The 14,618-nt window shown below is 48.2% G+C and overlaps 1 protein-coding gene across 8 annotated transcripts in view; it reads right to left on the bottom strand.

Annotated features, from left to right (window-relative positions):
• The window catches only part of KLC4 (kinesin light chain 4), a 595,564-nt gene that overhangs the window by 284,239 nt on the left and 296,707 nt on the right, over positions 1–14,618 (bottom strand). For all 8 annotated transcript variants that reach the window (XM_085610149.1, XM_085610151.1, XM_085610153.1 and 5 more), the window contains exon 10: positions 14,352–14,404. In XM_085610149.1, coding sequence (XP_085466275.1) covers positions 14,352–14,404 — 53 coding nt within the window. The remainder of the gene's footprint in view (positions 1–14,351; positions 14,405–14,618) is intronic.

The following is a 14,618-nucleotide window of genomic DNA, read 5'->3' as shown; positions in this document are numbered from 1 at the left end:
GGGGAGCCGGATTTAATTTTAGAAAGAAGTTTAGATAGGTTAACGTTTTCAATGGGGGGGTAGGAGTCCAGAGTAGCAGGGTTGTAAAAGGTGTCTGCAAATAAAAGGGGAGACTGAGTGGTAGGAATGTTTTGTTTAATGGTGCAGATTTTGTCAAAGAAAAAGGAGTTTAATGAATTACAAAGTTCCTGAGTGGGAACTGTCGAGAGGGAGGTTCTGTCACTGGTGCTAAGATCTTCCACAATGTTAAACAGTTCCTTGGATTGATTATGAGCCTTAAGAATTTTTTCTGAGAAATAGTCGGTTTTGTGTTTTAGGATAAGCTTTTGGTAGTTTTTGCGAGCCTTGCAATAGTTAGCCCTGTCTTGTTCTAAATAGGCTGTACGCCACTTGCGCTCCAATTGACGGACCTCAAATTTGAGGGTTTTCAGAAGAGGTGTAAACCACCTGTGGGCGTCATTGGGGCGAGAGCGTGGAAAGTAGGTACAGAGGGCGTGAGCGTCCGCTGCCTGAAGTAGCCACCCTGAGAAAGCTTCTTCCATCTTTTCGATGTCCCGGTCAAACGGGGGAAGGGAAGATGTTAATGAACCAATGAAAGCGGGGACATCAACATTCTTCCACCTTCTGGTTTTTCCTCCTGGCTTGGGCGGGGGGTTTCTACTTCTCCCGGTAGTCATAGTAAAATTGATCAGATAATGATCCGACCAAACACAGGGCGTGATAGACTGAATAGCCAAGGAAATGTTTTGGGACCAGATTTGATCTAGGCTGTGCCCTTTGACATGAGTAGGAAGGTGAATATGTTGAGAGAGGTTCATGTCGAGGAGGGTTTCTTTCAGCGTGGCTGCCTGAGAGTCGGACTCGGCAGAGTCCAGCCAAAGGTTGAAATCTCCTAGCAGCACAATTTTATTATGGGAGATTATCAGAGGAGCAAGTTGTTCAGCTAGGGAGGCCGAAAAAGAGGGCGTATTTTGGGGGGGGCGATATATAAGGATGAGAAGTAGTGATCCAGTATTAGTATCCATTTTAAAGATCAAGTTGTCTGTTCCTGATATGTCAAAGGATGGTAGAGAGGAGACTTTATGGGTGCTGCGAATAATCGCAGCAACTCCCCCGCCTCTTTTGCCGGCTGGTCTGTCGACGTGTAAAATATAGTAGTTTGAGGGAACTGCCGCTAAGATGTCGGGTAGGGAGCCCTCAGTAAGCCAAGTCTCAGAGAGAAACAAAAAATCAGGTTGTTCCTCCTGGAGCAGGAGAAAGATATCCAGATGGTGTTTAACCATGGATCTAGTGTTTAGGTATAGGCATTTGAAAATGGCCTCAGATTCATTGGGAGTAGGATGAGGTGCATAGGACCTGGGCTTAGGGGCCTTGCCGAGAGAGAATTCGGGCTTCAAAATGCCGTGAGTGGCGGCACGCTTTAGAACAAAAGCGGGTGGGGCGGGTCCGGCGCTGTCAGTGGGCCTAAGTGACAGCAATGAGAGGGTGGAATATGTGTAAAAATGACCAGGGGTTATGGCCCCAGGCCCCGGTCTGCCGCGGACGGGCGCAGACGGGCTTGCCTTAGGCGCGCCTTCGGCGCGCAAACGGCGCGCAAACGGCGCTCCCGCTGCGCTCGTCCGCTGCGCTGGGGGGGTCGGCACATTTGTAGAAGTTGTTGAGGGCGTGGCCTCGCAGTGGGCGTGGCTACACCTTTGCCGCGCTGGCGGTGAGGGCGTTTTCCTGATTCTGGAGGGTTTGTCTTAGCGCGTAACAGCAGCGCTTTCACACAGGTGAGCTAATATCACTTATTTTTAAAAACACAACACAAAGATGACAGTTTTAAAAAAGAAGAAATGCGAAGTAATTTGCAAAACCTCCGGCTTTCCGCCTCAGAGGGGTTCCAGTAAGTGGTGATCGTTGCGCTTTCGAGCGTTTAAGTACTAGGTCGGTGGGCGTGGCCTCGCAGTGGGCGTGGCTACACCTTTGCCGCGCTGGCGGTGAGGGCGTTTTCCTGATTCTGGAGGGTTTGTCTTAGCGCGTAACAGCAGCGCTTTCACACAGGTGAGCTAATATCACTTATTTTTAAAAACACAACACAAAGGTGACAGTTTTAAAAAAGAAGAAATGCGAAGTAATTTGCAAAACCTCCGGCTTTCCGCCTCAGAGGGGTTCCAGTAAGTGGTGATCGTTGCGCTTTCGAGCGTTTAAGTACTAGGTCGGTGGGCGTGGCCTCGCAGTGGGCGTGGCTACACCTTTGCTGCGCTGGCGGTGAGGGCGTTTTCCTGATTCTGGAGGGTTTGTCTTAGCGCGTAACAGCAGCGCTTTCACACAGGTGAGCTAATATCACTTATTTTTAAAAACACAACACAAAGGTGACAGTTTTAAAAAAGAAGAAATGCGAAGTAATTTGCAAAACCTCCGGCTTTCCGCCTCAGAGGGGTTCCAGTAAGTGGTGATCGTTGCGCGTTCGAGCGTTTAAGTACTAGGTCGGTGGGCGTGGCCTCGCAGTGGGCGTGGCTACACCTTTGCCGCGCTGGCGGTGAGGGCGTTTTCCTGATTCTGGAGGGTTTGTCTTAGCGCGTAAACAAGGCATAGAAAACACCATAGCTTTCAGCACACAAGCACATAACAAGACTTTAATACTCCCCAGCCACTTAAATGACTTCATAGTGCATAAAATACATGATGATTCACAGTCAAACACCCAGAGAAAGCTACTTTAAGACACCTGTTTAGGAGAATGCTCAAAATAAAGTGCCAGGTGCTCCGTCTAGACGAATAGCCATGTCAGCCCTTCCAATGCTATGTCCTGTCTGTGACCGACAGACGAATATCTGGAAAATGAACAAGGCTACAAGAGAACAGGATGATGCAGCCCTCTCTCCCAGACCCCCTGATTGCAACCCACTGCTCCTGGAGCCAGAGTCATTTCTACCACTTTAATAAATATACAGAGAGTGCAGGCTGGAGGGGTAAACTGTGGCAGGTGTCATGTGCTGCTTTTCTGCCCACTTGCGACTCCGTCGTTAACCTTCCAGTGCTGCGAACATCAAAAATAAAAATAAGGTGTCAGGTGTGAGCTCGCAAGCAAGACAGGCTCTCACCACATCTAACCATTTTCATTTGATACACATCTCAAGCTCATGATACTGGATTGAACAACCCCACAGAACTAGAATGCCCAAGGCAGTTTTACCGGACAGGTAACATCGATGGCAGCAACGCATGCTTCCTCACCATTAACCACCTATGGCGCTGCGTGGAGCTCTGCAAGGCAACACCACAAGGGTCAGCTCGAGAATCTGTACACAGCATACTCTGCTGTCTCTCTAGGTCCATCAACTTCAAGGACTAGCCCAGGCGCCCATTTCAGAGACTAGCTCCAACGTCCATGCACAGCACTCTACGCCCTCCCTCTAGACCGGTCACCCTCAAACACTAGCTCCAGTGTCCATACACAGCACTCTCCACCCTCTCTCTCTCTACACAGGTCACCCTCAAACACTAGCTCCAGTGTCCATACACAGCACTCTCTGCCCTTCTCTAGACTTTTCCCCATCAATGACGAGCTCCAATGTCCATACACAGCACTCTACGCCCTCCCTCTAGATCGGTCACCTTCAAAGACTAGCTCCAATGCCCAAACACAGCACTCTCCACCCTCTCTCTAGACCTGTTACCTTCACAGACTAGTTCCAGTGTCCATAGACAGAACTCTGCGCCCTCTCTGTAAACCAGTCACCATCAAAGACTAGCTCTAATGTCCATACACAGCACTCTCCACCCACTCTCTAGACCTATCCCCTTCGAGGACTAGCTCCAATGTTCATACACAGGACTCTCTGCTATCTTTAGGCCAGTCACCCTCAATGACCAGCCACAGGACTCTCTGCCCTCTCTCTCTCTCTCTCTATAGACCAGTCACCTTCAGAGACTAGCTCCGATGTCCATACAATGCACTCTATTCCCTCCCTCTAGACCTATCCCCATCAAGGACTAACTCTAATGTCCATACACAGCACTCTCTGCTATCTTCAGACCGGTCACCCTCAATGACCAGCTCCAATGTCCATACACGGCACTCTGTCCTCCCTCTCGACACATCACCTTCAGATGGGGCGCAAGTTGGTATGTCAGTAGTAGTCTACTTAAATTCTCCCTCTGTATGTAATGTCACTCAAGGTTAGTGTATTACAGAGCTTGGCGAACTACCAGTTGTGCCTGCGATGCTGGGTTCATCAGGTGGACGATGAAGGCCTCATGAGGAAACACATGACCAAGAAGGCGTGCATCAACATCCATCAATGTGCCAAAACCCAAGGCCACATAACATGCTTCCTTCCCATGCCATAGTGGCTTTGGCCGGAGTGAGTCCTTGGAATACAAAGCAAAAACCAAAGGAAATGATGGACGGAGTGTTGAACATTGCAAGCACTCACCCCCAGTCAACTGATCTGGGTTTAATCCATCACCGTTCTTTAGCCCACTCTGCCACCCCAGTTCAGACATGGCCATATGCAAATCAGTCTGACCCTGTGTCTCATGGGAACAGCCCAGCCCGAACTGCCAAGCCATGTCTTCCCTGACCCGGAAACAAGCTTCCTAGGACCGGTTTCTGGCATTTCAGCCAGGCTTGCTTGAATCCAGTGGCAAAGCAATAACATGTTTAATTAAGCTCCTCACTGCAGGCTCCCTGGGTCTTTAGTAATTTCTTTATGTTGCATTTTCCTATTCATGTACACAGACTATTTATTGACAAAGGTTTTTCCTCCTTCACATATTTGCAGCAATCAAGAAGCAGAGCAGTATCTGAGGAAAAGTGATAGACAGAGTGTAGGCAGCCAGGCAGAGTTTGGTCTCACAAATCTTACAGTAGAAGTTTCTGCGACATCGACGATGTATACACCAGGATATTAAGGTGGCCTCTTCTTTTGAATGTAAAATGGAGAGAAACAGGTTATATTCCAGTGCTCCAAGGCTAGAGAGGGGACTCCTTGCGGAACCATGCCCATTTATGAAGCTATCAGGTTTGGACAGAGGCTACGTTTTGTGTACAATATCAGTTGCCAGAGGTTATTGTCAAAGAGTCACATACTGAGCACTCATGGGAAGGTCACTGTATTTTAACTGAAGTTTCTTTTCAGATCAGCATCCCAGCCAGAGATCTTTTCATGAACCTGTCTGTAGAAACATTATAAAACCATAATGGCAAACTAGCAAAGCAAGTGAAGATTAAGACGTGGGAAGATAACCCTTCCCCACATACAGCTCATGCCTCGTCCTCTCACTTAATGTGAAATAGCAGGGTGGCTCACAAGTATACATTCCGAGGTGCGCTGCATTACGCGACGTGCAAGTCTAGGCATGTTAACTCTTCCCAGGCCCCGCTTAGCCTCTCTTTTGGTTGCCTATTAACACTTATCGAAGAACAGCAAGAGTTCCTTCTGCAGGTTCACTCAATACTTAGCCTCTTCCTAGAGGAGGTGATTGTGTGATTTGAAACATCTTGACGACACGTCTAAATAAATCATGTCTGAAGGTTTTTCACACAATCATGTTGAAGGTTATTAACAAGAAAAGGAGAGCCTGAAAGTGATGGAATTGAATTATATCGCTGCATGCCCATTTAGTCCCAGTGGTGGCAGTGTCCACCACTACATCTTAACATGTTTTGATGCCACTGATGTCCCCGTCCACTCCTCTCACTCTTTCCACACTGAGAGTGGTTGCTGGTGATAGGAAGTCACCATCAGGTCTGAAGACAGGAGAACATTACTGCAGAGTACCTGAGAACCCTACTTCTTGTGGAATGAGCCTGGTGACAGCATGGCAGCAGATGGTGTAGGGTTTGATCTATCCAAAAGTGACACCTTGGAGGTTAGTCTACTGCGGCATACCTATGAACAAGAACTTCATGACATTTCAGCATTGGGACTGGACACCACCTTGAAAAATTAATGGAAATCACATTGATGTTCTTACGTGAGTTGACTTGTACAAGCTCCTGCACAAGGACAGGAAGGAACGCCCAATGCCATGTACCGCAGCGAGTCTCAGTAATCCTCAGGGCTGAGCAATGACCAGGAGGAAGGAGTTCTTCCCAGCAAGGAGTTGTAGGGTTCATATTGTTGTTTCAGTAGAGCCCTAGTGTGCAGCCTATCAGCGACTTCAGGGCAATTTCCAAGGTAAAAGAGGGATCAGATCCATTGAGAAGCCAGAGTCGTGAAACAAAGTCCAAATTCCTATCACAACTGGTGCGTCAGCAAGGACGTTCTTGGTGGATAGAGGAAGAGTTTCAAAGGGAGACTCTCAGAGCATGAATCTTTCTGCTCATGAAATGTTTGTACCTTGCTGGAAGATCAATTTAAACATTTGCTGACAGCAGCATCGTGTTTCGAGAAGACTGACTGTGGCGGATGAATGGACATACTTCAAGCTTTTTGGGCGTTGGTGATTTTACTGATTGTGATATAACAAACTGTCTCTCTTAACTTTGGCGCAAGTTGTGAGTCACTGAGGACTTCCAAATTGAATCCAAGAGTTGCAAAGTCACACCATAATTGCGGAAATGGGTCATCGAGAAAAGACTGGATGCACAGCTTCCATTTCCTGCACGGCTTTGGCTCATTCCTCAGCTGCCATAATGTGGATGTGAAAGAGGGCTTGAGGTACCCCTTTATACCCTGGGAAGAATTACAACATGTTGTGCAGTCACGGGGGGCTGATTTCCTCTAGTGCAGCATTCTAGCTCACCAGGGAATCCTTTGTGGTTTCAAAACACTGCTCCCTTGGCACAGGTGAACACTCTGGCAAGTGCCATGCCACAGTCTGCTCTAACAGGGTCATGATTTCTTTTTCACATTAGGGGTTTGAGAAGGCTGCGGGCACGGATGATCATCAGGGCTCTAAACCTGGAGGCAACTGGTTTACTAGTGTGGAGCCCCTCTTGGTGCTGTGCTCATCCAAGATGCAAAACCCTGCGAAGGTTTGGGCTGACCTTGAAGGGGGCAGCAATTGGAGATGCCAAAATAAGGAATTCAGCAGAGAACTGCAACCTGGAGGCAACAATAGTAAAAGGGGTGAGAAGCCTATCCTTGCAGTTCATGTCACGAACAGGTGAATAGAGATCATTCTAATACGGTAGAAGGGAGGCCTGTGCTCACTCTGAACTTATAACAGCCCTTCTCCAAACAATCGCTGGAGGGGGAATGTCCCAGCATTAGATCAGCTGGAACTCTTTCCAGCATAAGAAACCTCGCTGGGGCCCAGTTAAGCACAACTGCTTAACTGGGCACTAATAATTCTTTTTACCTCTTGGCAAACTGGAAAAGTCACTCAGCAGAGACACGGTTACACCTTTAAGTCCATGTATTACTGCACATTAATTTAAACCAAATTCTTCTATAAACTGCCAACTTATTTTGCTAAACTACTCGTTTGGAACTAGACCCTGAACCAGACCAGTGACGGATTTGTTCCATACCACATTTATACCCGACAGACCACGGACGGGCACTAGGGATTAGAATGAGGCCACACGCGCTTCTGATGGCAGAGATCTTGAAAAAGGTGGCACAGCCATTTCACTTCTGAGTCCCTGCTCCCTAACAAGGGGGTGCAGATTACTGCCCCTGGTCCACCCCCCCTTCAAACAAAGGCAAAGCGCTCTAGTGTGCACGGATTTAACAACACGCAGGGGCTTTTGCCACAGGTATCGCCTGGGTGATAACCTACAACAGGGACTGTGAGAAGGGTCGGAGTTTCAGTATTCATTCAAAACCTGAACCTCTCCATGAGTGCCAGTTAGTAACAGTTAAACTCCTACAAGCGAAGGGCGGATTATCAATGATTCGCGTTTCCTAGGATACAGAATAGCTAACTTTCTATCGCTGCACGAAGCCTCTCCTTAGTTTCCACTGTTGCAGCGATCGAAGCAGGTGAAGATCAATCCTCTTCGTGCTAAGCACTCAACAATATTGTGTGGAAGTAGGGAGGCCTTGCATGTTTCTACCACTTCGTGGACTCACCCAGCAATAAACGATACCTACACCCCAGTGCCAGTCTCTTAAAGCATCCAGGGTTAGAAACAAAATCTTCTGCCTCAGTACCAAAACAGTCAGAGTAACAGAGCTAGCTCACGAGGGGTCACTGAACCTCTAGTTCAGTAGGGAGGTGACAAAGGGGTGCTCAGAGTATTTACTTCAAACCAGACGTCCCAGTTCCGATGTACATTCTACAAGCAGCTGCAGTGCCCCCAAAATAAACAAACTATATAAAATCAGGAGTAACTGTCATGCCGAGGCAAGGGCCAAACCAACGAAAGATCAGAGCATTTAGGTACACCAGAGAGAAAGCCAACAGGAGAAAGCCAGTGCCACATTGCAGAAAAGCAGAGCACCCGCCGACACCAGGGGAAAACCTGGGAGTAGAAAACAGAAAGAAGGGTGCCTGGTGACACAAGAGGGACGCCACTAGAGATGGAAAGCAGGGTACCACGAAATACCAAGAAGTACGACAGCACCAGAAAAAAGTCCCACGAGATACCAACAAGAAGGCCAGCAAATCAAGATCACCCCACATTATCTGAAAAGCATCACATATGTGCATTTCATCCTAGAAACTCTATTGAGAGGCCCTGATGCCCACCCAGGACAACATATGGCAGTAAGGGGCAATGGGCTTCAAAGAGCTGGTGGGTGTCCCCAGGAGGGATCCTTGAAGGGCAAGTTACTTACCTTCGGTAACGCTTTCTGATGGGTACGTTCTTTCACCACAGATTTCTCACCTTTAGAATATCTCCAGGCACCAGACAGGATCTGGAAGAATTTTTAGCATTGCCCCTGCACTCGAGCCAGTAGAACCATTCAGCTCTGCTCCGCCATGGAAATGACGGCTGGAGCTGCATATAGACAGCATACAAAAGCGCGAACATCAGTTTCTTCCTGGACATCATCCACGCCCTCAAACGCAAAGCCCAAAAGCTTCTGATTTTATGCCAGAGTGCAGATTTCTAAATTGGGAACTTTTTACATGGAAAAGAGTCCATGCCACAGAACTGGAGGGGATGGGGGGGGTGGGGAGGGGGGTTGTGGCTGGTGTGGAATCTGCGGTTAATACAGTACCAACCAGAAAGAGCATTAATGAAGGCGATTAACTTGTTCTTCTGACTGATACCTTTAACAACAGATTCCTCACCTTCAGATTGGATACCAAAGCAGTACTTCCCTGATGGTGGGTGTCTGGAATGATTCAGACAAAAAAGTCCTGCAGGACCGAACAGACAAAATGCCCTTTCCATCAGTCTAGCTATCAAGGCAGAAGTGCTTTGCCAACATATGCACTGATGCCACGTTGCTGCCTGACAAACATCCAGGACTAGCACTCCACTTCCTAGCACAGTGGTAGCAGCCATGGCCCAGGAGGAATGGGCCCTCAGCCCATATGCAGACTGCTTTTTACTATCATTTAGCGGATATTAATGCAGAGGACCATCTACCTGGAGAAAATGTATTTCTGCCCTGCTTTGCCTTTCTTTGCCCAAGCGAACCCCACAAGGGGTAATTGTACACCCAATGATCTTTGGTACGATCGATGTAAAAGCTGAATGCCGTATTGGGGTCGAAAGGAAGAAATCTCTCCTCTCTCATGGAGCGCGGCAGAGCAAAGTAAGTTGCAAACATGATCAACTGTCTGACATGAAAGGGAGTCACAATCATCGGTAGAAACGAAAGAAGGTTGTGTAGGGCGGCTCGACTGACAAGAGCCTGGAGCTCACTCATGCGACGGCTGAGGCTATTGCGATGAGAAAGACCGTCATCAGGATTCATAGGAAACAACAGTTTGTATGACAAATGCAAAAAGTTGAAAGGGCCAATGGGGCCAATAAATATAGGGTATGAGTGCCTACTGCAAGTTCTTGCAGGACCAAAGACAGAACACATGGTAACACATCCAAGAATTTAGCTTACAACCGATCCATAGTAAGGCTGCCACACCAAGCCCAAAATTTGCCCTAGCGCCCAGCATAAACAGATTTTGGAGAACGCCCCTGCCAGGATGAAATACACTACTTTGGGGGATAGCTCAAATGAAGTTGCTCTATCTCCACGCATGGAGGAGTAGCTTGAGCAGGCTGGTTGCACAGCCCAGTTCAGCTGCAGCAACAGAAGATCCTCCTAAAGGAGTAGCATGATTGGAAGACAGATGCTCATGCTCAGACGTTCCGGGTATTACAACCTCCTGGCACAATCCTGAGCCACTAGGAGTACTTGGTCCTGGCCGTTCCTGATCTTCAGAACTCGGGTAAGGAGAGTTAGCAGTAGGAAGGCACACAGGAGTTCGTGCTAAACTCTAGGCAGAATGCGTTTTGGAGTGAGATCGTTCTTGGGAACTCCAATGTGTAAATGTGCTGTGGGTTCTCAGTGGAGGCGAAGCGATCAAGTCGGTGCTGGAAGACACTCTACCACACCTCCAGGTGCAGCGGTCATTCATGATCTGTCGTCAGCTGAGATGTACAATCAGGGAGATGCACAGGAGATTCAGCCAGATCCAGAGGTGCAGGCCCCCTTGAAACAGAGCCTAGGAACCCACGCTCCCTGCTTGTTGCAATAGCAACAAGCATTCGCAATGCAATAGGTCTCGCATTTACGCGAGTTTAAGCTATTGCCATTGTAAATGACGATGCCTTTTATTTATGTTTGAAAAACGAAAACACAAATAAAAGGCATTGTTATTTGCAATGTGAATAGCTCAAACTCGCATAAATGCGAGACCTATTGCATTGTAAATGCTTGTTGTTCCTTTCAATGTAGCAGTGACCTGGTTTATTTTAAAAAAAATAAGACCTTTGGCCTCACGCTGTTTGTTCATTTGCATCTCATTGATGCTAGGAACAAAGAGATTGCAATCTTTACTGCCGATCTTTACTGCCGTGCGGCCCGCGAAAGTGAAAGCAAACGAGTGCTTTCAGGCCTCCAAATGGTGCGCGCGCCCGGCCGGCGCACATGCACTGTATTTGGAGGCCTGAAAGCACTCGTTTGCACTTCCAGATCCCCCATTTACAAAAGCTCTCGCGAGAGCAGCGCTAAAGCGCTGTCTCAGGCGAGACCTAAAAAGCAGTGGTGTTGTATGTGAGACCCTGAATCAGTCTCCCTTTGATTGACCACAGGAAGGTTTTCAACACCAAGCATTTAGCCAACAATTCAAGCATGTTGATGTGGCGGTGGGTCTCCCCTAGAGACCAGAGTCCTAAGATCTCCTCCCTCAAATGACCTCCCCCCAGATGACCTCTCTAACCCAGCTGTAATGCACAGTCACCACTGTGAGCTCTTAGTGGGGTGGGGCGTGGGGTCTGCCACTGGTCCAATTACAGTCAAGTGGCCACCACAGCAGATCCTTTGCAGTCTCCTTTGAAACTTGGATGGAGTTCGACAGATTCCCATGGTGCTGGGCCCACCGAGTCTCTAGATCCCACTGTAGAGCCTGCATTTGCCACCTCGCATGGTCGACAAGCAGAATACAATAGGCCAAGAAGCCTCAGAGCCAACCTCCCTGAGACCCAGGACTTCGGCTGAAACATCTGGTTCACAGTGTGAAAGTCAAACTTATTGTTCCAAAAGTGAACTGTATTCAGGAAGGCGCTGATAAAAGGGAGCCTCTGAGAAGGAGTTGTGTGTTACTTTGCACGTTCACAGTGAAATCCAACGATGTACGGAGGTTTGCCTTCTTCCAGAGGTGGTCGAAGGCAGGGGAAATCCTGCCTTCAACAGACAGTCATCAAGGTAGGTGAAGACTGGTACCCACCCAACCCCTTAAGGTACTCTGTGAGCACCAGTATCACCTTCACCAGAAGGGCACTGCTGAGGAGCATAGTAAACTGAAAATTCTCCGGATGCACCTTGAACCGCAGGAAGCATCTGTGGGGCCTGCAGAACGGGGATATGGGAACAGGCGCCCTGAAGGTACACTGCCACCATCCAGTCTCCTGGATGCTTGGCCGACAGAGCCTGGGCCAGAGTGAGCATCTATAATTTGTTCTTCAGCAGGAAGAAATTAAGGGGTTGAAGATTTAAAAAACGGCGAAGACCTCTGCTATTTTTGTGCACTAAGAAATAATGGGATTCTCACCCAGCTCCGATCTCACTGACTGGAACCCTCTCTATGGCTCCTTGATCCAAAAGAGTCTGGAATTCTGTAGCAAATTGGAGAAATGGTCCTATAAAAGTCTTTCCAATGTAGGTGGAAGAGGTGGAGGGGAAATCCCCTAGCGATGCCTAGAAAAAGGTGAAATTGGTGATTCTGCCTTGAAGGTGTGGAAAAACCAAAGGAGTGCGCAGTAGCTCTACTCTCTTTATGTGTTCAAAGATCGAGTCGGCCTTTTCGAAAAAGAGTGGAGACCAGTCAAAAGGCATTTGACACAGTGATGACTGAACGTCGCTGGAGAGGCCCATGGTTCTCATCCGTGCATGGCGCAGGAGCAACACGCTAGTTTCTACTGCTCTGTCTGTGCCGTGTGTTGTGTCCAGGCCAGACGATGTACATTGCGTGTAATTCTTTTGAGACTGCTGGCTAGATCTCAGTGACCCATAATGCATGGGAGTACCGCCTCTGCAAACACTTGCCGTTGACTGACCTTAGGGTGAGGCTAGCAGAAGAAAACATCCTCTGCCTCAATGTCTGTAACAACGTGCCGCCCGTCTGCTTACTGGTGGACAAGAGGTGGTTTTGGTCCGACTGCCCATTAGAGTGAGTCAGCCTCTTTGAGCAGGGGTTCAGATGAGGATTGTACGGGTTAGAACACTTCCGGAGGGATACTGGTTTGTACCTCAACAAAAGGAAATTGTATCACTAAGACTTTGGCTGCCGTCTAATGACTATGACGAATGTAGCAGACTTCTCCCTGGAAGGCTGGGGGGGAAGGGAGTTGGGGGCGGGGGGGTTTGGGGAGGGAAGTCTGTGCAAGGGTGCGGGGGCATACTGCCGGGAGAGACCAGCCTTGTGTCAGGGGAAGCGTCCGGTCCACTGGCCACTTGTAAGTTCACAAAGAAATTGTCATCACTATTTTGTGAAAATTCATTCCTACTACCACCATCATTACCAAAAGCTGGTGGCTCTGGTCAGAGTCCAAATCGAATAGTTGTTGGAGCACTGAAAAGTGTCTCCTAGACAAAGGCGTTGTTTTATCAGAGTAAGACGGTATGGAGGTTGGTGTGCAGAGATTGATGTAAAAAAAAAATCTGAGTTGGACAGAGCTATGGGACTGACGTCCTCCTCTGGAGTCTATGTGGCAACAACCAGCATGGATTGTGGTGAGGGACGTGGAGTCGCTACTGGAATTGGGAGCAGATTCCGAAGCGGGTTCAGGAGGTACAGGGGGCCCAACGGTGGATCTGCCATCCTTCGTGGATCCATGGGGCCCAAATACGTGCCACAAGGAGCGGGTAGGTTGCTGGCGATGCCGATTAACTAAGTAATCCGGGAAGCATCGAATCGGCTACAGAATTGGTGTTCAAACGGGGACAGAGATCGAGACAGTGGGGAACGGGGATGCCCTAACCACTTCTCAGATGGAGAGTGGCCAGGCTGGGACGAAACCCGGTTGGACGTCTTGTGTTTCTTTTTGGATTTTGACTAACCTGTATACTTCGATCATGGATGCGGCCTGTTATGGGACTGGATCTGTGTCCATGACTTCGAATAGGTCGGCTCTTATGTTGCCTACCTTCAGTGCTCAACAATGCACAGCTTGACGCCACGATCCTGATTGCCTTCAGGTGCATCAGGCGACACTCCTTATACGACAGAATGGTGGCACAACCTCAATCACCAGAGACAAATGTCTTGGAGACTTGTCGCAGACATTAGTTTGAGATAGTCCCTAAAATGCTTAAACAATGTAGTTTTAGGAGGGGACATATTCCCTTGCACACTGTAAAAATGAAAAGGCGTGTTAATTGATGAGAAGTTAGAAGCTAGCTCTGAATCCGCAGACAAAGACGCAGAAAAAAAGGAACCGATGTCAGCACGCTTAGGTGGCATCTTTTTGCACCTCTAGTCGTCACTTCTGGGGCTAGCGCACACGACGCAGAACGGAACTATGCCACCTACTAGACCTCAGAGTCTATGCTGAAAAATCTTCTGGATCCAGTCTGTAGCGCCTCAGGATAATCTGTGGGTAGAAGTATTCATCAGAATGAGTTTCCATTTTGCTTTTCATTGCCAATGCTTTCAGGCGTGAAGATATCACCTTTAAGTACGGACTTTCTCTCCCACCCACTTCTAAAGACTCATCTTGTGACCAGAGCGGGCATCCGCCCCACTGTCACTGAGAATCCAGAAGACAGTACTGGCAGCATCACCTTAGGTCTTACCTTGCTCATTTCTTCCCGCTCCTCAGCATGCATCCAAATGGGCTTGTGGTCATCTGCAGGGTGGGGTTTAAAGATAATGTCATTTACACCAAAAGACATAGCAGTCATTCACAGATTCAGCATACAGTAGAAAGAATTCAGAGGCCAGCTGTACAAATCTGAAAATATTTTGTTTGTGATACTGTGTGCCGTAATGCACTGGTATTCAAGAAGCCTAGCCCCATCAAGGCAGAAGGGTTGAGATGTAAACTGAATTAAAAAATTTTT

This window comes from Triturus cristatus, chromosome 6, assembly GCF_964204655.1.
Source record: "Triturus cristatus chromosome 6, aTriCri1.1, whole genome shotgun sequence".
In the NCBI taxonomy this organism is placed as follows: domain Eukaryota; kingdom Metazoa; phylum Chordata; class Amphibia; order Caudata; family Salamandridae; genus Triturus; species Triturus cristatus.
Note: the sequence above shows the minus strand (reverse complement) of the source record. Positions and strands in the feature narration are given on the sequence as shown.